The sequence below is a fragment of the Aythya marila genome (genome assembly GCF_965140915.1).
Source record: "Aythya marila genome assembly, chromosome: 20".
In the NCBI taxonomy this organism is placed as follows: Eukaryota; Metazoa; Chordata; class Aves; order Anseriformes; family Anatidae; genus Aythya; species Aythya marila.
This window is the reverse complement of record NC_139061.1, coordinates 7,252,894-7,278,315: the sequence shown is the minus strand read 5'-3', so window position 1 is coordinate 7,278,315 and position 25,422 is coordinate 7,252,894. Positions and strand designations below refer to the sequence as shown.

General features: G+C 50.6%; 1 protein-coding gene across 3 annotated transcripts in view; it reads left to right on the top strand.

The window, feature by feature from the left end:
• The window catches only part of SSH2 (slingshot protein phosphatase 2), an 89,106-nt gene that overhangs the window by 49,416 nt on the left and 14,268 nt on the right, over positions 1-25,422 (top strand). For all 3 annotated transcript variants that reach the window (XM_082776503.1, XM_082776502.1, XM_082776501.1), the window contains 9 exons: positions 6,481-6,584; positions 10,986-11,050; positions 14,849-14,970; positions 17,289-17,357; positions 18,142-18,207; positions 19,364-19,558; positions 21,391-21,484; positions 21,608-21,736; positions 24,222-24,268. In XM_082776503.1, the coding sequence (XP_082632629.1) occupies positions 6,481-6,584; positions 10,986-11,050; positions 14,849-14,970; positions 17,289-17,357; positions 18,142-18,207; positions 19,364-19,558; positions 21,391-21,484; positions 21,608-21,736; positions 24,222-24,268 (891 nt within the window). The remainder of the gene's footprint in view (positions 1-6,480; positions 6,585-10,985; positions 11,051-14,848; positions 14,971-17,288; positions 17,358-18,141; positions 18,208-19,363; positions 19,559-21,390; positions 21,485-21,607; positions 21,737-24,221; positions 24,269-25,422) is intronic.

The following is a 25,422-nucleotide window of genomic DNA, read 5'->3' as shown; positions in this document are numbered from 1 at the left end:
GATGGTTTGAAGTTCACTTGTCTGCTCTGTAGAAATGTTCCAGCTCCTTTCCCCTCTCGTCCCGCCCTTCGTTTCAGCCTTTCTTTAGGCTCGGAGATGCAGCGGTGCTGTTGGACATCCCCCAGTCTGTCAGCTTCTGTTTAAAGTGGTGTATGGTGAGTGATTAATGGAAATTATTTCAGGAATAAAGGCCTCCTGGTAAGCCGATCCCTATTGAGAGGGCCAGAAGAAAAGCAGAGTCACAAGGGGTATCGTCTCCAGGAAGAGCTCGCCGCATCCGCGGGGGGAAGAGTTGGACTGGAGAGCAGTGCTGAGTCTGCATGTTGAAATGCGTCATAATTACATCTCAGGGTCTAATTCGGAGAGCTTTTCCTGCTCTTTCCGGATTGTCACTTACGCCAGCAGGACGTTGGAGTGCTGTTCTCTGCTCGTTGCCTTCCCTTCTAATGGGGTGAGTTCTCCAAAGGCCGGGCTGCCCCGTTCCTCAGCACTGTGGGGTCAGGGAGCCTAAAGTGATGCTGCATTTCCTCTTCGGTTTGCAGCTTTAAAACAAATCTCAAGTTTGTGTTGGCCTTGCTTATGTTAAGGACTCTCCCCCCACTTACATTAGCCTTAAAGAAAAGATACAGATGCATGAAACTACTTAAACTTTAAAATGTTTGAGTCTGGCTACGATGCTTACTCACTGCTAACCAACCCAAACTTCAGGCTGATGTTTACAGCCCTGTTAAACTTTATTCCCTCTCAATTGTGGCTGAGCTATTCCCTAACACGAACTCACAGATGCATTTGCAAATTGGTCCACCAGCTAGGCAGGTGAGCAGATCATTGCCCTGGTTATGGGCTGTATCAGCACAGCAGGAGCTCCGAGCACCTTCCAGTTCACATCAGCACCCACTGAGCAGCCACCCGCCGGGTTCCCGTCCCTCTGGAGCTGCTCACCACCCGCTGCCCTCTGTGCCAGCCCAAAGGGGCAGCCAGCTCCGAGCTGGTTTTGTTCTTCTTGCTGGAAGCTGTCATTTAGGGATCAAGGATGGGGAGGATGCAAGGAGAACGAGAGAAAATTGGAAGTGCTGAGTACTGCAGAAGTTAAAATACCGAACAAATAACTTCCTTGTATTATATGAGCGAAGTCCAACAGCCTCTTGAAGATTTGTGATGCTTTGGGGTAATCAAGCATCTGCTTGTTTTTAGCACAGAGGAAAGGCTTATTATTAGGCATTGATTTCTGTGCGGGCAGACAGAGCCATCCTTGTTTTGGTGCTGTGCTCGCAGGGGACCATTAACGTGCGGGCAGCGAGGCTGCCACCAGAGCTCCCCCAGCACAATTCCTCCGTGCCGGGTGCTCACGGAGTTGAACTCCCCCAGGAGCCCCCAGGACTGGTGCTTACGGGGCTCTGTGTCCCCAAAGTGCTGAGCATGCTTGGCCTAAATATAGCTGCCCCCAAAACCTGGGTGGTGCAGGATGGCGCGGTGACCTTAGGGTGTCTCGTGTGCCTTGGGTCACGGCAGTATTTAAAGCATCAGGGTCCTGGGGGTGGTGGGCTCACGGGCAGGGCCGTGGCAGCTGGGAGTGGTGCCACCACGTGTGTGGGGAGGTCTGGGGAGAAATTAGGGAGCTAAACGTGGATAGATGTGGTGGGAGAGCTTGTGTGTGTGCTGGGTGTTAGCCAGCTGCTGCAGAGGTGGTGTGGGGTGAGGGCGATCGGTGAGCACCGAGATAATTCGGGGGGGGAGGAAGAAAAGATCAGCACGTGTCAGCCAGAGGGGCGCTTTTCTGGAGATAACTCATCAAAACACTATTTTTTTTCCTTTGATCCTTGACGTGGCAGGTTCTCCTTATGATGTTTTCTCACGCCGATTAAAGTGTTTTTAAAGAACGTATTTCTGGAGGTGTTGGGTGGGTGCTGGGGGCAGGAGGAGCTGGCAGGATGGTGGTGTGGGGCACGAGGTGGTGCCCTCCGAGTGCATGTTGGAGTCCGTGGGGCTCCATCTGGGAACGTCTTGACTTGGAGACCTGGAGGAAGCCCTCGGGGACTATCGTGTAAAGCAAATTCCTTTCGCAGCCTCGTTTCCTGCCCCGGTCTCTAGCCTAAAGCCCTGTGCACAGAATCGGGTTTCTGCTGTGAGCACCGAGTGCCCGGATCTCGCAGTCAGCACCCCGGTTGTGTTAGCCGCCCGTTCCTGCTGCGTGAGCTCTGCGTTGCTGGAGGAAAAATGCTTTGTGCTCCTCTGCTGCCCTGCATTCCGGAGCACGTCAGAGCCCTGCTTGCACAACTCGTTTTTCTCTTGCTTTGGGGGACTTTTCTTGCCCTCCGGGTGCATCCCCCGGAGCACAGCCGAGGACTTGAGGCTACCGGGGAACTCAGGCAGGCTTTGACATCTGCAGCAGCTGGTGAATGATAAAACAACTCTGGGAACTTCTTCTCGAGTCTGCCTTACAACCCGCTTTACTTCCCTGCTGCAAACTCAGTCCCCCTGCCCATGAGGGAGCGCATCTGGTCGGTGCCCAGGGGATGTGGCTGGGGTGAGTTTCTCAGCCCAGAGCCGCTGTCTTTGGTGCCATCTCCAATGGATGCCACTGCTCCGTGTTTCTGTTCCATGTAGCATGCAGAGCTTCAAAGGGGGATGCCCTGAAGTTTGGCCAGAGCAATAGAACCAGGAGGACGCCTGCTTTTCCCCCGGGGGCTTGAGCTCTGGCTGCTGTGATGGCCTGAAGCAGGAGAGGTGAATGTGATGTCCTGCCAGAGGCGCAGGCTTTGCTGGCATGCCCTGGCTGCTCCTGCTCTGGAGGCTGCAGAAAGGTTTCTGGGGTTCAATTCAAACACACCTGGTGGCAAAGAAACACCGATGACACGTGGGCACGATGTTTTTTTCCAGCAGTGGCCTCAACCAACAGGCTGTTAGCTCGGCAGGGTGCTGAGTGGGTGTCAAAACTCCCTGCAGCTGCGTTGGGTGACCCGGGGCTGCTGAGATCCCCTCTCTGATACTGCCTGAGCTGCTTGGTCTGTGCAGCTCAGGTGGCTGCTTTTTGCTTGCAAACACAGCCAGAATCATCAGTGCTCCCCTCTGCAAGGCTCCGTGTGTGCCATAAACCCCTCACTCGGAGCAAGCAGAGGGGATGCCCTTAGGGCTGTGATGCCTGTAGAGCTGAGGCTCGCACCCACCACCCCACCTTTGGGTATCTTCTGCAAACAGGAACTTGTCCTGGCTCTCAGCTCAGCCCCAGCAGTTGCCCATCGTGGAGACCAAAGCGAGGGAGAAGATGGCTTGGCTAAGGTGAGAAGGGCTTGGTTGGTAGGACAGCACAGACAAACTCCTGTGGGCATTGCAGCCCTCCCTGTGGTTGTGTCGGTGCAGTCGCAGCCGAGCTCTCTCCCCAGGGGGCCCCACCTTGGAGCAGAGGAAATGCCTGCAGACAGCCCTTTAAGGGGAGAGGAAAAAAAAAGTCACAAATGCAGATGTTGCTAAAAACGCAGCGTGCGTCAGGCGCTGGGGATGGGGAGGGTTCCCACGCTCTGTTTGTTTTCCTCCTTGGGCCGGTTCTGAAGTTGCAGAAGTGCTGAGTGGCAAGAGGCTGCCGGGCTGGAGAACCACTTCCCCTTTCTCTCCTTGCCCTCGGCGGTGTCACCTCTGTTGACAGCACCGCAGAGCCCTTTTCGGGAAGCCGTGGCCTTGTTTTGCTCTGTGCTGGGCTCGTTTCTGTTCTGAACCTCAGAGGGGACCAGGCGGTTTCCATGCCTGCTGCCCCTGCTAATACGGCAGTACAGAGCGGTCCTGAGGCTTTTTCTTGCCTTTTCCATCTCCTGCTTCTTGTTGTGGGGTTTTTGTTAGTGACGGGTGCTGCTTTGCTTTTCCCAGTCCTGTGCATGAGGATAACCGGCTGCCATCGCTGTTCACCAGACTTAAATTGTGAATCATTTCACCAGGCTCCATCACTCAGCAGAGCTTGAACTGGGAGCCAAGCATTGCCCTCCTCTACAGAAGTCACAAATACTGCTGTTGTAGGCAATAATTAAAACAAAGTGCTTTAAAAAGCAGGCAAGGGAAAGAGGGAGGATGAAAACTGATGCACGGGTGAGCTGGAGGAGTTTGGGCACTGCTCTAGGCAGGGATGCTGGAGCTGGTGATGCTCTCGCCTGGAGGTTTGATGGAGCAGGACCCTCAGATCCCAGCTGTGCTGACCGCCCTGGGCTGGGGCTGGTGCTGGAGGAACTGGGGCTTCATCCCTCGTGGGCGAGTGGGCACACAGCAGGCGATGCCGTGTCCCATGCCGTAGGGAAAGAGCCAGCTCCTGCCTGCTTCAGCACAGACCTCAGCACTGTGCTCCCAGCTCAGGCTGCTGCCCCTTGGTCAGCCCCGGGGTTAGTTTTGCCCTGTGTGATGGGAATGAGAAGAGTCCTAACCTGCAGCCCCCTACCTACGTGCTGCTACCCACTAGAAGTGGTTAAATCCCTAGGGGTGAAACCTCGGGCACAGGCTAAGGGCTGCTAATGCTGCCTGGAGGCTGGGCTGATAAAATGAACTACGTGAGAACAGGCTGTGATTGCCGGCTTCTGTCTCCTCCCTGACGTGTGTTTGCCTCTGTGGTGAGGTTGTAAAGGGAGGAAGAAAAGGTGAGAAGTCTTCTGAGTCTGCGGCCTGGTCTGAAGGAGCTCTGTGCGCCTGCTCTAGTACCCAGGCTTTAAAAAAACTGCAGCTTGAGGGCTTTCAGAGGATCTGTGTGCCAGCAGGAGCGAGGAAGGCTCAGGCAAAATTCCTGACCTGAGCAGGGTCTGTGCGCTGTGCCCAATTATTTCTACTTCTTCTTTGGCACGGATAAGGATCTCTGATCAATTTTAATTTGCAAAGAGTGATTTTTTTTTTTTCCTTTTCAAAGTTCTGTCTTGCTGAAACATCCAGTGCGTGTTTTGACGTCTGCTATAATTCTAGAAAACAGCCTGGGGAGAAACCTCAGTGAAGAGGGTGCCGAGGTGCAGCCTGCACAGCGGGGTGGGCTGCGGGTTCAGAAAGGGGCTTCCTGCATGTGCATCTGCCTTGCTGGGGCTCCAGGAATTTGATTGTGTGATATCCCCACCAGGAAAACAGGGAGATGCCCGGGCGTGTGCGTGAGGTTAGGGGGAAATCCAGCCGTAACGCGGGGTTTGTAACTCCCCGGTTCAGGAACCCAGCAGGTGACGCCTGGGGGTAAAGCAGGAAGCCAGCTCGTGGCACGCTGGCTCCTGGATCTCAGTCAAGCATGATTTCTCTCTGATGCTGTTGTCTTTGGTTGTGGTTAGGCACCGATCTGCCCCGAGGAGCCACCAAAAAGTGTCCCTGGGGCAGCAGCAGCGGGGACGTGGCCCTGCAGGCGGTGACCTGGCGCAGCGCTCGCCCTCCCTCCGTACGTAGAGGTTCTTCAAACACATGGCGGGGCTTTTTGCCCTATTGTTATTTCCTGGCCCTTGGCCCTTAAGGGAAGGGAGTAAATAATCATTTCTGTTACTTGCTTAAGCGGAGAAAGGAACTGAGACGTTCCCAGTCTCTTCTTTGGTTGACAAGGACACACCGACTGCTTTTTGAGGGCATGGAGCTGCTGCGGTGCCTGATGCCAGGGACTCTCCCATCCTGTCTTATCGTGCTCATCAACCATCCTGTTGACTGTAGGATTGTTTTTGGCTTTCTTCAAAGCGTGTACGACTATCTCATCACTTCTGAGAAAAGCAGGAACCCTGAACTGTGCTGCAACAGGATGGCTTAATTGCAACATCTGTAGAGAGCTCTGCTTTTTCCACGTGCTGCAGCATTTTAGAGAGTTACTGGAAGATGTGCTCAAACTCTCAGCTGTACCACGGAGCTTGAGGACTCCTGGTATTGCCCCTTCACACAAACCTCTCTCCTTGTTTGATTCTATAAAGGGCAAAATCAGGGCAGCAAGTGATGTCTGAATTGAACAGCATTACACTTTTGTTTTTAATTTGTCGGTCTGTGAGTAAAACATCACACAATTTGTAGTATTTTCATGGCTTCTTAATCTGTTGCATGCACTAATTAATTTTCTTTTGGCTAACTGCTGAAGGAAGACATTTGTTTCTACAGGGCATCAGCTGTGCCTGAACCACAAAGCACGGGGTTAACAGGATCCATAATCGCAGCGATGCGTGGGCTTGCCGTATTAATCACCATTTAGAAATGTGGATCTCTCATCTTGGCTTTCAAGTCCAAAATATAGCCATAGGTTAATCCCCTCTGCCTGCTCAGGTTCCACCTCTGTGGGCAGAACAGCACCTGGCACATGTTCAGCTTTTCGAGGTTCCTCTGTGATGTTTGCAGTACTTTTTGGGGGAAGTTCTCTACCAACAAAATAATTTGAGCTAAATCTATTTCGTGCAAAAGAACAGAGCACTCATTCCGTGAATCCAGCTGATTTTGTTGCTTTTCTCCTTCTAAAAGACAATAAAGCGATTCCCTGGCTCACTGTTTGTGTCTCTTCCCTTGCAGCATCAGCGAAAGCTTCCTCACGGTGAAAGGAGCGGCGCTCTTCCTGCCCCGAGGGAACGGCTCCTCCACTCCCAGGATCAGCCACAGGCGCAACAAGCATGCAGGTAGGGGCAGCTGAGGGCTGAGGCTTCTCTGCTCTCCTCTTTCCCAGTCCACCTTTCTCAAATCCGCTCTCAGCAGATGGCACACATTGCTTGTTTGCACCAGGTGTGCCTTAGAGCTAGACCTCCCAGCCTCAGGACTTAGAGATTTTATACCAGTAAGAAAAAAAAAGTTTCAGTACTCCTTGTAACCCAGCAAAATCAAACAAAAAGAGTGACTTTGGGGGCAGTAATCACGGCATTGTGAAGGGTTAAGAACTGCCACCCCCCAAAAAGGTCCTGCTGTACCTTCTGTGTGAGGGAGGATTGTACTCAAAGTTTCCTGCATTCTGCTGGAAAACCTGAGGTTAGATACGAGATGAGTAATTGCCCTTCCTGATCTGAAAGTAACTTCTGATGGAGGAAAGGGAGGCTGCTCACCTCCGCGTGGTGGTGAGGAAACTTCTGAGCAACGTCGGAGTGACTTTGCAGACGTATCAGCAGTGAATAATGTGGAGGCAGGCAGAATCCCGCCCCCTTTATCACCTGAACGTTAGATTTGTGTTTTGGCTTTGACTCTTTGTTTGAAAAGTCAGTCTGAATAATGAAACTCAAACATCTCGGGGTAGGTTGTTTTCCGATGTGTGAGCGGTGCTTATTCACTGACGGTGTGTTACAGGGATCAGATAGTGTGGGGTTTTTCCCTGCCACTAAACTATCAGCAGGAAAAAAACAACATGCAGACCTTCGGGCTTTGTGTATGAGGCAGAGGCAGAAGCAGAGAGGCTGGAGCTGCCTTTCTTTGCCAAAAAATGCCCCCAAAAAGTGATTTGATCTGGTTCCAGGTGCAGGTTTCTTTGTGCTCTGATACCATCAGAGTGTCACCCAGCTCTCCATCCGGCAGTTACTGGGCTGATCCACCTCAAAACCTGTTCACAAACGTCTTTATAGACGGAGTTTAAGTCAAAAGGCAGTTAATTACACACAGCATAATCAGTACCCAGATTGCTTTGACTGGGATGCATTAATTGCCAATTTTCAAAGGAAAATAAATTGTTCTAAAGTTAATTCAAAGCTGGCCCTTCTCATTGGAGCTGAAGTGGCTTTACCTTGCACAGGAGCCCAGCTGAAAGTTGCACAGGTTTCCCTGTGAGCCCATGTGAGGCACTGCAGACAGCTTTGGGTCTCTCTTGTTGCTCACGTTCTACTTGCTACAGATAACCTATGAGAGGTTTGGAGAGCTTGGTGGAAAATCGTGGTGCTTGGCTAATCAGCACAGAGATTTTGGAAGCTGGGCTGCCAAGAAAGCAAACCCGGTGTGTTGTAACTGCTTACAGCAAGGTGCTCTGTATATAAGAGGCTGGCTTGCCTAAGGGATGGGATTTCTGTTCTTAGAAGACTTCACTTAGGGGGTGACTGTTCCAAGGCATCAGCACTCGTCCTTTCCTCAGCTTCCCAGCTGGTCAAGTGATGTTAATGCTGTGGCATTTTTATAAGGCACTTGGAGATTTCCCTGCAAAGTGTCCTTTGAATGAGCACACCCCATTCATCTCTTCTGTGGACCTTCCTGACCTGCAGCATGTGCCAGCAGACCAAGGCACCGAGGGATCCGTGTGCCTCCTTCCTGAGCAAAACATCTGTGCCACCAGAATTAAACCAGCAGCGTAGAGAGGGTGGTTCAGGGAGCGGAACCGGCCGCTGGCGGTGAGCTCAGTGTGCAGCACAGGAAGCAGCCTCCTTCCTCGGCCTCTGATGATCCGGGCTCTGCTTCCATCCCGCGTGTGTCGAGGCTTATCTCTGGCACACAAAGCCAGAAGGGGGCTGGGGAGCGGGCGTAACTTCCCCGTACATCGTGCCTTTGGATGCAGTCGTGCTTCAAGTGGCCACGGGATTGCGTTCTGGGAAGGCTCCCTGACCTCCCAGACCTCCCTCCCTAATTCATCGGGGTGCAAGAACCCAGCGTGAAGGGTAAATGCGTAACAGGAAATAATTAATGCTCACACCCATTTCTTTAATTGTATCACCTTCAGAAATGGAAATCGCTTGCTGGCAGACAGACTAGATAAGGCCCCAGCTGTCTGCCCCTCTCCCCGGGTGGTCCTGTGCGCCGTGCCACCCGGATCTAGGGGCTGGGGGCTTGCTTTCATGCTCTGGTGGTGCTGGAGAAGGCCAGAAAAGGATGCAAATTCCCTGGGGCTTTTGCCATCTCTGGAATAGTATAAATCGGTTTTAAGATCCCATCTGAGCACTAGCACCTAGCCTGCCAGCTCGGAGGAAACAAAGGCATCTGCTCGCTGCTGGACAATGTGATAGGAAGCAGCAGCCGTGCCAGGAATGCCAGCAAAGCCGGCAGCTCTTCACAGGGCAGGATGTGGTATCTTTGTGCTGATTCTGGCATGCTGAAACCTTCCTTTGGCTTTTTCTTCACCCAGCAAGCTTACAGAATGCCTTGTGTGTTTGGGGCTGGAAGTGCTGCACGTCGAGCGAAGCTGGCCGAGGAAGCAGTGCTTTGGGCTCCAGCTCTGCGGCTTCCAAGGCTGGCGGGACAGGCTGGTGGGCAGCCGGGAACAGGAGAGAGTGGAATAAACTTTCTGAGGGTTGAGGATTAACGGAGCTCCTTGCCTGAGCCTTGCAGAAAGGGGTCTTTGAAACCTCCTCAAGTATTATTCATCTCTGGGAACTTCAGCTCCTAAACTGGTTCCTGACATTGAGTTAGCGGCAGCAATAGGTGGAAGCTGTTACGTTTTGGGGAGGGAAAAACCAAAATGAAGCATCTTCTGTTTCACATTGCTTCAGACACATGGATACCCCAAGTTGGGTGCCTGCTGGCACCTGCAGCAGAGGGAGTGTCGAGCCTGCTGGTCTCCTGGTCCCTGCTGCAGCTGGGGCTTGGAGGAACTGAGCAGGGCTCGTGCACTGGTGTTGACACGGGGAAATCCTGTCTCCCACTGCACCCCTGGGAGGAGAAGCATCCGATGGATGAGCTGGCCTTTCCTTCGTTAACTGTCTCCCTAAATAATCGCTGGTTAGGGCAGCGTGTGCCAGCACCGAGAACAATGTCCTGGGGCAGGAAGCGGCTTCGGGTGCCCGTCACCTCTGCTGCTTTGTGTGGGACTGCTCTAGCACGGCTGCTCGCCTCGATTTCCCACCCCCCAGTGAAAATGCTCTCCCGGAGCATTGACTCATTCTCCATATGCTGAAATGTGTCTAAAGGAGGAAGGAAGGGGGGAGCAGTGCATGCTGCGTCCTGTGTAGCCCGCTCCGCACAAGCTTATCTTCCTCCCACCAGGAGAGGGGCTGCAGCAGCGATAAGTGATTACAATGCTCTCCTTAAGCAGCGTTTTCTTTCTTTCCCTACTCCTATGTGGCACTTCTGGGTGCTGTCCCATGCCCAAACTTCCCTTATTTCTACAAATCCCCAAAACTTTGTCCCAAATGCTCCAGCACTCCTGCTCTTCCCAGCAGCGTTGCCTCAACTTAGCTTCCCCGCTGCGTAGGGGTGGCAGAGGGCAGGAGAGGGAAAGCTCCTCGGCTTGACAATGTGTGCCACCTGGCAGCCTTGAGCTTTCCTTTCTGGGAACGCAGGTGAAATTTCCAGGTAATGATCAAAAAAAGCAGCTCGTTGCTGGAGGTGCTGTTGCTTGCTGATGCCCGGCGGGCGATGCGCTGAGCAAAAAGCTCGTGGCTCCCTGCGGGCCAGGGAGTGGAGCAGAGAAGTCAGCACAGGAGTAGTGATGGAAAGCACCTCCTATGTCTGTCAGTTGTCTGCTACTTGAGGATCCTGTGCCCCTCGGGCCTTTTAAGACTTCACAGTTACTGTGTGACTGATATTTTTTTTCTTTCACTATTTCTCAGCCTCACCAGTAAAGGAGTAGCAAGCATTTTGTAGGAAAAATTACAGTTGTGTCGTCTTCAGGTGGTAATTCCTAGATACTCTTGGATGGGGTTGGCACAGAACTGTGTGGGCTGTAAGACGGGACCAAACCTCACCTAGAAGGGGACCCTTTTGTCTAGGTGAGAGTTTTGCTTGGAGTACTAAGTTGGTGCAAAAGGAACGGCAGACTCCTGATGTGAGCCATGCGGTAGATGAGATGTTGAACGACGAGGTAGGGTCTATTTCTTCTTGGCTTGCTTTGCCTTTTAAAGGAACAAAGAGTACTGAAACTTTTTTTTTTTTTTACTTCGTTTCAAAAGATAACAGGATTTAGCAGGGGAGAGCATGGTGAAATGGGAACAGGTGAGCACACGGAGCAAAGAGCAGCTGACTAAGAGCTGGAGTTTTGTCATCTCGGGGTGGGTGGAAGTGGCGACACTCACTGTGACGTGTCAAATTTCCTGGGGGACATTTGCTCTGGCTGGACAGCGAGGAGCTTGCATGTGATTTAAAGCTATTTTTGAGTGTTCACCTTTCCTTCTTTCCTCCAGGGGATCTCCAGCAACACCTGCAGGCCATGTTCATACTGCTCCGCCCAGAAGACAACATCAGACTGGTAGGCTGGCTTTTTGCTTATCTCCTGCTAGGAATATAAAGGTTAAGTTCCACTTGACAAATACACCTGTGTAACTCCCAAAAGCAGTGCTGTGTGTATGTGCCAGTGGTTTCATCATCAGGTCTGGGGAGTCCTCTCAACAACCACAACAGGGAAAAAAGCAACTTTTTATAAAAAGGCCTGCTTGTTCAGGGAGACAAATTGTATGGCGAGCAGAATGCCTTTGTCTGAACCAAGTACTGAGTCATTATGTGCTCTGGCAATTGTTACACTCCTTTCTGAGAAGCTGGGTAAGTTAACGTGGTGTCCTATTAAAATATCAGGAGTAGGTGACTTACGTCTGACCAGCACAAATACCTGCCTTTCCCTGTTAGCTCAGCTGTATTCCTCACTCTGCTCTCCTAACTGGTTGCATCCCAAAAGGCTGAGGCTTATCAGGAAGGAACGAACAAGATCCCCTTGTGGCTCTGTACCCATGTTGATTCCTGTCTTTCTGCTTTTTTGGGTTGTTGCATCCTATAATGATAGGTTGAAAACCAAGTGCTGCCGTTTATAGCATTGATAGGCTGCATTAGAGACCTCCAGAAGCTGAAGAAGAGCAGTGAGGAATTTGTCTAGGACATGTTGAAGTGCTCTACAAGGTCAGGCATGACTGCAGTGCCTCTGCATCTCTCATCACTTCATAGCCTGAAGTTCCTTTGCTGTGTTGTCTTGGTGCATCTTAGCAACGTGTGCCCAAAGCAGGATTGCCAGGCTCAGAAGTGTTATTCTGGCACCTCTACTTTGTTGAATCCTCCTGAGCTGTGCTGGAGCCGGACTGATCTTAGGAGTATAGTTATAAAACAGACCAAGTTACTACAGAGTGCTTTAACTCTAAAAACGACCAGAAACTAATTTGTCGTAAGCAAACTGAAGGACCTACTCCCAAATTTTGTCAGGCACACCTTGCTGTTGTGAAGATTTCAGTGAAAGTGATGGGACTGGGGGGTTCTCAGTGTTTTTCAAAATATGAGCTGGGGTTAGAACACTGGAAGCTATTGAACAAGTCATTGTTCGGCGATATCACTGGCTACATTGTGTGATTTGGGACAAATTAGCCTTAACAGCTGAATGAGGACTTTGTGGGCTGAGACATAAACCCTTTTGTTCAGAGCTACATTTGGAATGCTGAAATCTTGCATGAGGTTAAGTTCGATAGTCTACTTGAATTTAATTGATTCTTGACGAACGAAGGGTGTGCAGAGCTGCAATAGACTCTCTCATAAAATAGTAGATACAAATGAGATTTGAAATATAAACAGTACCCAGAGAAATGCATTCTTATCTTCTTGTGTTGGCTGCTGTCACTCCGAGGGCAGGCTTCACAGCTCAGAGGGCAGCGGAGGAATCCAATCCTCTACAAACCTACACTTAAGTTCTGGAACAACTCTTGTTTCTGTTGGAGCTACCAGCAGAGCTTTTAGCTCCAAATGAGCAGAACCAGAGGAATGGTGTGAGTGTAAGATCAGTAGGAAGGAGGAAAAGGAGTTGAAAGTGTACAAACTGATGTAAAGTATTCCTGGGGCTCAGCGGAGCAGGGAGTTGTTCACTTACCTGTGTTTAATAATAAAAGAATACTTCAGAAGACTCGAGCACTTCTTTTTGCCTTCAAATCAAATGCCCCAGTGAGAACTGTGATCCTGTTTGAAACACCTGCTATCCTGTAGCATCAAAAAGATGAAAGGTCAGTATGAACTTACACTTTGGAAGGTGCTGTTCATGAGGGCAGGTAAAATACTCAACGCTTCTGATGAAACAGGAACGCAACAAAAGCTAAAGCTGGCTTGTGTTTAGGTGAGCGTAAAACTTAAGCAAAACATTGCTGATCCTGGAAGGATGCAGAGAACTTCTTGTTCATGAACAGACTATAAATAACGTCACCAAACTGAGGAGAAGGCTCTGTGCAGATGAGCTGTAGAGAAACCTTCCCACGTCGTCATGGTCTCTGAAGCTAGGCCATCCTCCATAGGTTGATTGGGATTTCAAATGTCTTAATTTAAAAGGCAGCAGACCATTTAGTTACTTGGTGCACTCCTACTGTTGGGTAAGCATAAGGACTTAGTGCTTAATGAAGAGATTAGACATCCAATTTGCATTTGCTGGGCATATTCAACCTCTCACAGTAACTTTTGAGCTTGGCTGGTTTAGAACATGAAGCTCACTTTTACATTATTCCAGCAAATTTAGCAGAATGCGTTATCTGCTCCACTGCTGGCCCTTTGCTTTGAGGGAAGGATGGAAGTGTTGGTCTGGAGAGCCTCAACAAGCCATGCCCTGTTTCTCTTAACTTGTCCCCTGGAAATCCTCCCCCAATGACGTGGAGCTGCGTGACCTTGGGTCGCTGTTTGGCCAGTCCCCTGCTGAAGGGTCTTGCATTAAAGCCACACTTCTAATTACTGCTAGCCAAATTGGTTTAGCAAAGTAAGTTAGATTATGGTAATCCTCTTGCTGCTGCACTGTCCTCGAGCAGCAAACAGCACTCGTGGGGATGCCCTGGATGTGGCAGCTCTTGGCTGCCTGTTCCTGCTTTAGGCAAATCTTCGTTGCTCTTTGAGGTTTGGATCCTAATGTCGATGCTGACTCTAACCACCGAGACCTCGGTGACTGCTTGCTCTTCTAGGTTGAAGAGCACCCTTTCTGTTTTGCTGCCAGTGGTTGGTTGTAGAAACAGCCTCCCTTGGCAGAACACGCACCTCGAAGGCCTGCCCGCTTTGATTCGCCACCTTCCCAAAGGAACCCCAGTGACTCGAGGCGCAAGGAGGAAAATAAGGCTGGTTTTAGCATGACTTACCCTAAAGAGACGGGGTGGGGCACAGTCTTGCTATACAGAGCACATCTGTCCGCTGGCATCAGCCTTTGGGTACCTTCTGTTAGTCTCAGACTAATAGGACGAGTCTAGAAAGCGCAGTGAACACTTCTGCCTGCACTTGCTCTTCCACCCCCAGCACCAGGGCTGCTGCTCCCCGCAACACTGGGAAGCTTTTCAAGCTGCTCACAGCATTGTCTCCTGCCCTAGAGAAACGGTGAGCTCTGATTTAATTGCCGTGTGCTGTTTTAACCTCTTTTGTAGGTTTGGCTCTATCTCGTGGCTGAGAACTGGCTGGTGGATAGGCGAGGGGTGAGGAGTCTAAAAAGTGTTGCAAGTAAAACGTTGTCTGCTGCAGATAGGGATAGGCAAAGCTCACAAAGCTGAGCTCCCTTCCCCGGGCTCCTTGCAAAACAACAGTCTGTCTGTATGACTTGCTTGAGTCCCTTCAGTTCTCACTTCCCTTTGGCTCCTGGAGGAGCGTTACGCCTTGGTGCAGGCTTTCAGGAACTTCCTCATTGGTCTGACGCTCACGACTTAGCTGCACGAGTACGGCGCAGTGCTACAGGAACCTCAGCTGTCTGGGAACAAAACCCTGTGAGGGTGAAAAGCATGTTTGAGCCTTGCTGAAGGTGTAATGCTCCGTGAGGGCGCATAAACCAGGGCCGTGTAGGCTGCTGCTTCAACACAGCCTTGGTGGGACGGAGCAGGCCTACAAAAAAGTATATTAAGGCCCTGGGAGCACCCCAGCTGTCGAGGAGAGCTTTGTGTGTAAGAGCAAGTCCCTTCTCCCTGCTCTGCTGGTTCCCTGGCCGAGCAGTACGGGCCATCACATCTGTGCAAGCTGTGTCACCGCTTCCGCGCCTGCCGCTCAGCATGGAAAGGTGGCTCGTGAAGGTAGTGCTGTGTGTCCTGCTGCCTGCACTGCTCACCTCTCTCCTTCATTTCCTTAGGCTGTAAGACTGGAAAGCACGTACCAGAACCGCACCCGATACATGGTGGTAGTGTCTACCAACGGCAGGCAAGACACGGAGGAGAGCATCGTCCTCGGGATGGATTTCTCTTCTAACGACAGGTACGTGTGCTGTCTGGGTGGGCAAGTCCTTGTGTTCACCACGTGTTGGGTCAAGTGCAGAAACCACTGGCTGGTATCTGCTTTCTGGAGGCTGCTTCAGGTTTTCCAGCCTAATGCCTTTTTTCAGAAACAGGATTCCAGAATTGAAAGGAGTTTAAAAAAAAAAAAAAAAGGGAAACAGCACAGGTCAGCATTTCCTCCAAGTCTCAGGCCTGAGTGAGTACATTAAGAGCCCTAAGTGGTCTCTGAAAGGCAAGGTCCCTAACCCTTGTATCTGCACATGAGACATGGGGGGGACTTGGATGCAAAGAAGCAAAGCTGTGATTTGAGAAGCTGGACATCAGGGTTCAGGAGAGCACTTAGGAAATCGACTGCCAGGCAGCGCTTTGCCAAGGTCAAGGCACAAAGGGCCCGATGGGAATGTCAGGGTTGCTGATGGCACATCTGACACAACGCGTGTTCTCCCCAGGCATTAGTGTGTCATCGCTGTAGCAAAAGCTTCATCGATTTTAATTGCTGCTCACCTCTCCAAGGGCTGGAGAACGTGGCTGGGAGCAGCTTTTGCTGCAGGAGTGACTGCAAGCCAGGAGGCAGCATCCTCAGCAGCAGAAGTTTAGAGGGGGACTCTTTGGAGAGGGCATGGGGAAGCACAGATCTTTTAACGAATTTTAAGTAAATCTTGGTCTACATAAGAAAAAAAATATGCAAAACATTTTGGAAGTTTTAGTACAGGCACTTTTTTTTCTAGCTCTGTTTTTAGACATGGAAGTGAATCTTGCTGATGACCACAGTTGGTAGAAATTACTTTCAGGCAGTTAGCAGGGTCACTAGAAACCTTTTGGAACTATTTGGCCATGAAATGACCTTCCCAGCAGCCTGCTGAGCACGACAGCCACCACGCTTAGTTTCGAGTGGCTTGATTGGGATGCTCAGCTCAAGGGATGCCTGCTGAAAAGGGGGAACAGCCTGATGCTGCTGCTGGCTCCCAGGTCCCTGCCTGTGCGTGCGTGCACAGCTGCAGCTCAGAGATGCTCTCGGGGTAGTATAAGAATAACTTGTCCTTGCACAGGTTGCCGTGAGCTTGGAACCCGCTGTTGGCTGTGATACACCGGCACAGCCACCTTTGATAGCTGAGAGCTCGCTGGCATCCGGGCTTTAATAACATAGCGGGGTTGTTTCAGCTTTCTCCTAGAGTTACTGAGGTTGTGGATGGTCAGTCCGATCCTCCCTCCCCTAGCCCACTCGGTATTTATAACTCAATATAGACTTGTTGCTATGGTCTCTGATAAGCGGTTGCTGAACAGTATCACTAAAAATACCCCGGCCACCTCGGGAAGCCTTTTAAAAACACATCTTTCCATGAGCTCATCTCATGTTGTCAACAGAAATAGCTGCGTGCCGCAGTGTCTCCTTGTGCTGGGCACCGGTTGCTCCGAGGCGTGTGCGTTTACAGGGCTTCGTGCCTGCTGACCCTCCGAAGCCTCACGTCTTGCCCTCTTCCCCTACTTTTCGTGAGCTGCAGGCACCGATGGGGGCTGTTAGGGCTGGTGGAAATCTGAGAGCAGCTAGAGCAAAGCCTAAGGACAGGAGGCGAGTGGCTCTGACTCTTCTCCAAGATGCTGCCTCGATTATGGACCAATTTTGCAGCTTTAAGACTGCGCTTTTTTGTTTGACAGCCTGCTGCAAGTTGTGTTGGGGTTCTTCTGCCCATGCCTTTTTTCATCGCTTGATTTCTGCTTTGAAATTGGCCTGTTGCTCAGCCTTGCAGAAAGCAGGTGACCATGAGGGCAAAGAGAGGAGTAGGATCACCAAGAGGTGGCTGTGCTCAGCCTGTAGGTGCGGGAGGGAGTCACCCTACTACTACACCACACTGGTCCCAGTTCCCAGCACCTGTGGCCGAGGGACAAACAAGAAAACAAAGCTGGGGATCGCAAGATCAGAGCGAGAACCAAACCACTTACCACTTGAGCCTGAGCTGAATTAATCTGTAAAGAAAGCCTTGAGTTGACCCAACACTGAGAGCCTCCTCTGACCTGTGTGGAGCTTGCTGCTTCTGAATCCTGTTTGCTTTTCCCCTGGGTTTATGTTAACCCTTTAAGCTTGGTTGAAAGAGCACTGCTGTACCTTGTGTCTGGTTGATAATCCCTGCCAGACACCTGTAGAAAACAACACTGACTCTGTTTGTTCCTGAAGCAACCATGGTATCTATTTTATTTATTTTTTCCTAATGAATACAAACGTCTGCAACCATTGCTGTGAGATCTGGATAACTGCATGGTGCTGTCGTAGATGCCCTGACCTCCTCTCTCTCATTGCAGTAGCACTTGTACAATGGGTTTGGTGCTGCCGCTGTGGAGTGACACCTTGATCCACCTGGATGGGGACGGGTGAGTGTCCTTTGTACCTTCTAGGTCGGTAGCAGAGGGTCTTAGCCCATGCAGTATGGGGTGCGGAGGAGGCCTTAAATGATGTCAGGGCCTGAGCAGGTCCAGCAGGCCTCCTGCCACTGACCTGTCCCGGGTTGGTAGACTGAAAGCGCCTAAATCACAGCGGCTGTCACAGGGAACACCCATAATTGACTTCCCTGTGAATAAACACGCACCGAGACAGTGGCTCGTGTGTGTGTGTTTAAGCTGGAGTAAAGGAGCTTTTGCTGCTGAGTGGGTGTGTAGTGAAAGCTTCTTAAAGGGATCCTATTATGTGTTCCTCCACCACGCTTGCAGCAGGCAGCGCTCTGCTGAACATGAAGTAAGAATGGTGCGTCTCTGCCAAGCAGACGCCTGACTTGCAGGCTCCTGTTTGTGCCAGTCACAAAGGCTGTCCGGCGCAGCGCTTGGAATGACTTTTCTTTCCTTGGTAGCTGCCCCAGGATCACTTTAGCTGCACTCTGTTGCTCCCAGCTGTGGCACTGAATTTGTGTTGCCAAGGTAATCAGCACAGCCCAGCACTGTGCCCCTGTCTTATTTTTGTTCCTGAACAGCAGCCGCTTTAAAAAAAAAAAAAAGTCACTTTAGAGCTTTTAGCCTGCTATTTTGATCTGTTTGCTAGCTGAACTCAGCAGTGTGCACATAGGGCTAGTCCTTTGCTGTTCTAGCGTGCTACAAACTCTGTTGTTAACGGAAAACCTACTTTTGGAACACGTTTTTACTGTGCCTTTTTTCTTCTCTCCAGTGGGTTCAGCGTATCAACAGATAACAGGGTTCACATATTCAAGCCAGTGTCTGTACAGGCGATGTGGTAAGCACTTACTGTAATCTGTCCCAGTGATCCTTTTTCCAAGGTGTTTTGGCTTCTCGGGCTCTTAAAAAGCAGGTGCTGCTTTGCGTTACGGGTATCCTGAGACCTGCTCAACAGCCAGCAGTCTCCTTCAGAGACAGGGAAGGAAGTTTGATGCCAAAGGAAAAAAGAAAAGCCTGCGAGTGCTGGTAGGCAGCAGCGAGCTCATAACATTGCTGGAGCCGCGCCTTCATCGCAGCTGGGGGCAGGAGGGAGTAGGGCAATTTTCTTTGCAAAGGGCTGCTGCTTTGAAGCTCTCCAAAGCAGAACTTGCTATTAATGCGAGCATGCATTTGAAATATTTTATTTGACGTAAATAAGGAAATACATGCTGGATGTATTTTAGGAGTCTCTGTTTTCAGTGAGACATGTACATTGTGATAGCAAGAAGGAAAGAGAAGCTGCCTGCATTTTTCTTTCCTTTTAGGGTGGTTCATGTAAGAATGTAGTGGCCATTAAAGTATTTCTGGCTCAAGCTTCTTTGCATTGCAGAAATACATCCCCCGTCAGAGTGTCATGCTACTGTGTCACCCCAGTGATTTTGACCTGGATTCTTCTGATCACAGTCAAAGATTTAAAACAAGCTAAAAATAGGGGAGAGGGATTTGTTTCCCAGCAGCAGCTGAAGAAACTTCTAACATCCCTCATGCAGTGAGGGAGGGCAGACACCCAAACACCTCAGTGAAGTCAAGCCCTAAACCCTTGGGTGTGCAGCTCTCTATGTCTCGTTCCTGGATGTCCCTGCCCTGCATATGGAGAGGTGACAGCACAGCAGGATCGGTCAGAGCACCCGTATGGGACACAAATGCTGTGCATCATATTCACAACTTAGGCAGTTGCAGCAGATTTTGGAGCCAGCGACACAGGTGCCTCTGCCCTCTGAATTTTGGGCATCTTTGCTGCAATCCGGGCAAGAGGAGTGTGTCTTGGCATACCTCAGTTAAGGCAGCAGGCTCTTGCAGTGTGGTGATCCTTGCAGGACAGCCCCTGCCCAGGTAGCACCAAACTTTGTACCCACTGGGTCGCAAGCAGCACCCGGGATTTGGCAGCTGCTTTGTGCTCAGTGCCAGCCTGAGGAAGAAATAATAATCCTGCAAGTATTTTTTTCCCTTCCTAGGTCTGCCCTGCAGAGTTTACACAAGGCTTGTGAAGTGGCGCGAAGCAACAATTACTACCCGGGGAGCCTCTTCCTCACGTGGGTCAGTTACTATGAGAGCCACATCAACTCCGACCAGTCGTCGGTCAACGAGTGGAATGCCATGCAAGATGTGCAGTCCCACCGGCCCGACTCGCCCGCCCTCTTCACAGATGTGTAAGTCGGTCCTGCTCCGCTGAGCAGAGGTGTTTGGCTTTTGAGCAGTGCAGTCTCCAGAAGAGGAAGCCTGGTTGCACAGACTTTGCTCTTAATTAGGTACTAATGAGGAGAGATTTCCTGTTCAAGGTAATAAACGGACCTGGTTAGGTAAACACCGGTGCTGGAAGTTTTTTGCCCTCTTGGGGCTCCCTTCCATCTCCTCCAGCCTCTGTTTACATTTTGTTTGTTTACCTTGGGCTTTAGGCTCTCGTATCTTTGCAAGGTAAGTGCTGTGTTACTGCAGTAGAGATAGGTGTGGTGCAATCTGCTGCCTGGGCCTTCCTGTTTGCTAGTTTTGTCCTCTGGTTTCCAGGCCTGGTGCTGTCTGGAAGGAACAGGTTTCTCTGGACTTTGCTCTTACACTGAAGCATGTCTCAGCACATGTTTAGAACAACATGGTCTTTTTTCCTTACACGGTTCGTTTTGGTGTGAAGCCTTTAGGTAAGGACTTGTGAGTCTGTGAGCTCAGAAGCATCCTCTTCGGCATCCATCTGATACACGAGAGAATGAGGACAAAGAGCAGTGCCAGTTTTCTTGGCTCTGAGGAGCTCTTTAAGCATGGAACAGGGCTGTCTGTAGGTCCCAAGCTGTCTCCAGCTAAATGCTTGGATGTCTGGTGATGTATGGTCTAAAACAGTGGCTGACGTAGATGCGTAGTCAGTTTGGAAAGGCAGAATTTATAGGCTGTCAATATTCAAGGGTTACAACCTCTGTAATTAGTAATTGCTGATGGTACTGATACCATTTAACCTCAAAGTACTCTGTGTCCAGATGTGTTGCCAAGTATGAGGGCTTAGTTGCCTGGTTTTTAGAAGAAATGACTTCACGAGCCCCAGCTGCTTTCCCAGTGTAACGGTGCCATTGGCTGATTTATGCTCTCAGAGATCTCATTTTGTTGGAGTTCAGTGAGTGAATAACAATGCTAACGCAGTTATTCAGCTGTGAACAGGTCTTCACACTTGATTGTTTTTTAATGTATGAGGAGGGCGGCTGAGAAGTTTTGGCAGGGTGTCAGATTAATACTCTTGTAGCTTTTCATATATGTTTTAGGTAGCCCACCCTTTCCCCGGTGGCAGGAATTGAATTATCTCCTGGGGACACCTGGGCAGCATTCTCTTAATCGATTCCTGGAGTAATGCTTGAGGTTAAAGGCACCGGGAACTTTGATGGTTTTTATTTGTGACCCACCAGTTGGGCACTTGTAAAGCAGAAGTGTCTGTGCGGTCGCCATCCTGGCAGCCTTTCAGAGGAACAGAAAGGTGGTGGGAGATGTTACCGCTGGGCCCCTTCTGAGATGGTGATGGGTCAGGCAGCTCTGTGCTGCTGCTCTGTTGCAACTTCCCCTGGTGTTAGTCAGGCTATTTTTGCAGCTGGTGATAAGGCCCCTGGCAGCAGAGGCTGGAGGAATGCACAGAGGCTTAGCTGCCCTCTTCTCTCCATGTAAGGAACTCTGGAGCTGTTACCTTTCCAAGAAAGGTAGGGAGAGGCTCAGATATTGCTCCAGAGAGTATAATGCCGCCTTCCCAATTTAAATTTTACCAAATACCAGAGGGTCTCTGGATGACTACAATGGATTAGGAGAGTTCAGTTGGTCTCTTTCATATACAACTGGGAATGTAAACCGGGCTTTACAGTCACCTGAATTCCTTTCAGCTGAGGATGTGCTTGGGGAAAGTAGCAGGAGTATCTGAGACTCTGTGGGGTATCCAGGCTGAACAATGCCAGTTTTAAAAGTGCCCTAAGTTTGGTTCATTTCCCCTCCTGTTGACTCTGTTTCTCTCTTGTGATAGCCCGACTGAGCGGGAACGCACGGAACGGCTAATAAAGACCAAGTTAAGGGAGATTATGATGCAGAAAGATTTGGAGAACATCACATCAAAAGAGGTGAGTGGTGAGGGAGCAGCACCGGAGGCACTGTTGCACAAAGTAGAGAGCTCTTTTGGCCGTGAGAAAAGACCAAAAGAGAAAATTTCACGTGATTTCCTTGCGTTCTTCCTCCCCACCCAGATACGCACTGAGCTGGAGATGCAGATGGTGTGCAACCTGCGGGAGTTCAAAGAGTTCATAGACAATGAAATGATAGTGATCCTCGGGCAGATGGACAGCCCCACGCAGATATTTGATCACGTCTTTTTGGTAAGTCTGCCAGCAAGTTCCACAGAGTTCCAGCTGTGAGCACACCTAGCCCTTCTCACCGTGTCATGGGTGAAACTGGGCTTTGGAGGAACTTCAGGGATCTCCAAAGGAGAGGGTGGCTGGTCCCAAGGTCACATAATGTTAAGCAAGACACACAACACTAGGGCTGTTGAGCACTGCTTGGCTGTGCTAAGTTTTACCAAATACCAGCCAGTCTGTAGTCCCTGTCACTAGAGGGTGAAATGGAAAAAAAAAGTCTTCAATTTTAACTTCTCGGCGCTGTTTCCACTGACGTAAGACTAATTTTGTAGCTTCAGCTGGCCAGGGTACCCACACATCAAGTTCTTGGGAAGGACTCAGCTACAGCGAAGAGGGAGGGGAGCAGTTGGCACAGGCTGTGTAAAATTCAGGTGGAACGACACTTTTACAGTATGGAAAGTTCTGAGTTCATGCGATCCAGGGGGAGCGGAGGAGTTGAACCAAGAATCCTGGAGATCCTTCGCTTAAGGAAACATAAATGTTTCGCCTCTTAATATTTTGCTTGCTTAGTTGCCTTTCATTGCTGCTGGGGCCTGTCTAATTGCTACACCTCCTTCTGGTGAGTCAGCGCTCCGCTGGATTTCCCAGCCCTGGAGGAACGGACGCAGGTTTGGTTGGGCTGCCTAGCCTGCGAGCTTGGCTCAGCTTTAAACAAAGCCATTCCTCTTGGACCAGCTGGTCTGGCCAAACGGAGACGGCCTCTCCCAGCCTCCTGAAGCTTAATGCTATGGCTCAGAAGGGATGGGGTATGTTAATGTGAGTGCTCCCAAGAAATTGTGGTGGGGTGGAGCCAGGAAACTTCAAGTACCTCCGATGTAATGTGTTTTTGTGGACTAGGTGTTCCCAGGAGAGGCTTGTTACAGGATTACAGTGCTAGGCAAAGGCAGTGCAGGCAGCTCAGTCCAAAGCAGAGCCTGGAGTCTTGGCTCTGAGTACGTTTAATGGGAACAAGACCATTAAATAAAGTTTGCAGGCAACACCAAGGAGGAGGGCTGAGGCTAATGTGTGGGATAGAAATGTTTGCAAGCAGGCCCTGTGCTGATGAGCAGCAGCTTAATTCAGCAGCATGTGCACCGCAGGGCAGAGCTGTGCTGTGAGGTCTTGGGGAGGCCCAGAGCTGCTTCCTACCGGGTGGAGGCAAGAGCCCTGTGGGATCCTACGTAGGGAGTGCTAAAATAACACAGCAGGAAATGGGAGACCTGATGATGTTGCTGATTGTGGATCAAAGGACAGGAGAAAAGGCTTTACCCACTGCAGCATTGTTCTCCATACCTGTGGAAACTGGTGCTTCCTGGGTCTGAATTAAATTGACCCTTCCTTGGCCAGAAGGAGACAACATAAAACCGAGTCTGGGGGCTAGTGTGGTACACCAAGAACCACAATACATCTGTTGGCAGGTACTGAACAGCACACCACAGAGCCTCATGGTCCTCCTTCAGGTTGTGCGCAGCTCTGGACTTTGGGATTGACCAGGTCTGTGGCCACAGGCAGATTCTGCTGGAATCTGGGCCATCGAGGCATGAAATGTTTGCCCCCTTTGTCTTGCTCAGAACTCAGAGTCCCATCTGTGCTGAACCCGTGAGCGATGCCCTCATTATGAAGGTTTCTCTTGGGAAGTAGTTCAGCCGCGTTTTGTTTGTTGCATCAGGATAAGACATCTTGTTTATTGTGTCAGGAGGAGACACCAGACTTGTCCTTGATCACTAGCAGAACAGTAGCACGGCCCTCCCTGAGTGTGTGCCTACCTCTAGATGAGGGCTGTGCGTGCTCAGGGCTTCTCTGCGAGCTCTGTAGTTGATGCAGGAGCACGCCTGTGAAGCAGATAGCCTGCACACCGTGACTTTTGAAGGAAGCTGTTGTCTGAGTGGCCTTGTCCTCAGCTGAGCTCTTTGTGTTTGGGCAGGAAGCAAGCGGCTTGGAGGCCCTGGGGAAGAGAATTAGCTCACCAGGGTAAAGCCTGCTTGTTCCTGTGCTCACACAGGCTTTGAGCTCAGGGAGGCGATGTGTATATCGAGCGAGCTTACAGTGTTGCTGCCTTTGATGTGCGAGATGGGTGTTTCATGTATAAAGAGCACCTGGATGGCTTGAAACACCAGCAGCCTCCCTTCTGTGGGGCAGAGCTGTCAGCAGCCTCCAGGGAAAGGGTGGAGCGGTCTCATCTTTGAGGTCGATTCCTCAGCGGTTTACAAGAAATGCCAGGGTATGGTGCTGGGCTCCTGCTTTGCAGAGCTGCCCGCTGCTTCGGGCCGGGTCTGGTTGATGGGGTGAGATAAGGGGCTGAACACCAGCCCGGTTACCACCCTTCTGTGTGCTCCTCTACTCAAGAGACACCTACACTTGGCTTGCAAGCTTCCTCAGGTTCACTGGTGACCATCCATCCCTCCACCAGCTGTCTGGCCATGCCTTCCTGCTGGCTGATGTGTCTCTGTGTGTGTTTTCCCTGCAGGGCTCGGAATGGAACGCCTCCAACTTGGAAGACTTGCAGAACAGAGGGTAAGTAGCTCCAGGCCATCAGCTTAAAAGCGAGAGCTTGGCCTCAACACTTGTCTATGCAACAAACTCTATCCTTTACCTGCTGTGTAACCTGAGTCTCATTAAAGGGTTTGCAGATCTGAACAAGCTCTCGCTTCCTCTGAAATCTGTGTCCCACAAGCAGGCACCCTAAAGTAAAGGAATCCCGTTCCCTGACCTTGACTGACATCCCCTTGGCAAACGAAGGAGGCCAGCAGTGATCTCACAGCTATAAGCAGCAGCAAGCTGCAGTTCCTTAGCTGGGTGCTGCGGAGTTGGCCCCGTGCCCTTTGCTCCAGCCTGGTGCTCTGGGCTGAGGCCTCGCGATTACAGAGGCCTTCTGGAGTCTGGACCTCCGGGCTGTGGCAGGAAGGAAAACGTGTCAAAGAGAGTTTGTTCCTTTGAGTGGGGCCCGGAGGAAACCAAGTCCTGTCGCTCCTTGGCTTAGGTGGGCTCCTCTGCTTTCTGCCTTTCCTCTCTTTCAGACCTGAGGTTAGTGTCCTGTCTCTAGACCAGGTGGGTCTGAGCACCAGGATTGCACAATTAAACCATTATTTACAGGCTTGGCTTATTTATGCTAGTCCATTGGGAGGAAAAAAAAAATACTAATCACTCTGCTGAACTGAATTACTTCTGCTCCATGGAGAATCAGTATATCAAAACTGACTCCCCTTGTTGAGCTAAGGGTCTGCTGTGGTTTCCTTGGGTCCCACTTGACTGCTAACAATCTCAGACCTGCTAGGGAAAAGGGATGTCACTCCCTTGCAGTGCTCTTCTGTGTTACTGCTGCAGCAGGGGGAAAGATTCACAAAGGGGCTTCAAGAAAGCATCCAGACACTAACTGAACAGTCTGGGCAGGAGCTCCTGTGGCACAGGTGGTGCTAACACTTAAAACAGAGAGGTGGTGGGGGCAAGCAGAACATCCTGACAGACTGTGCAGGAAGAGGCTAAGCTCTAAATCAGGGGCTGAGCTCTGAATTGCTCAGGAAAACCTTTTGTCTGCATGAGCCAATGCTTCCTTGTGCTAAGGAGATATGTTCAAGACTACAGCTTCTTATGCTTTGAGTTTTGCCAATCACAAAGTGAGGCGAAGCTGCTATCTGGCAACTGTGATGTCTCTGAACTCACTGTGCTCT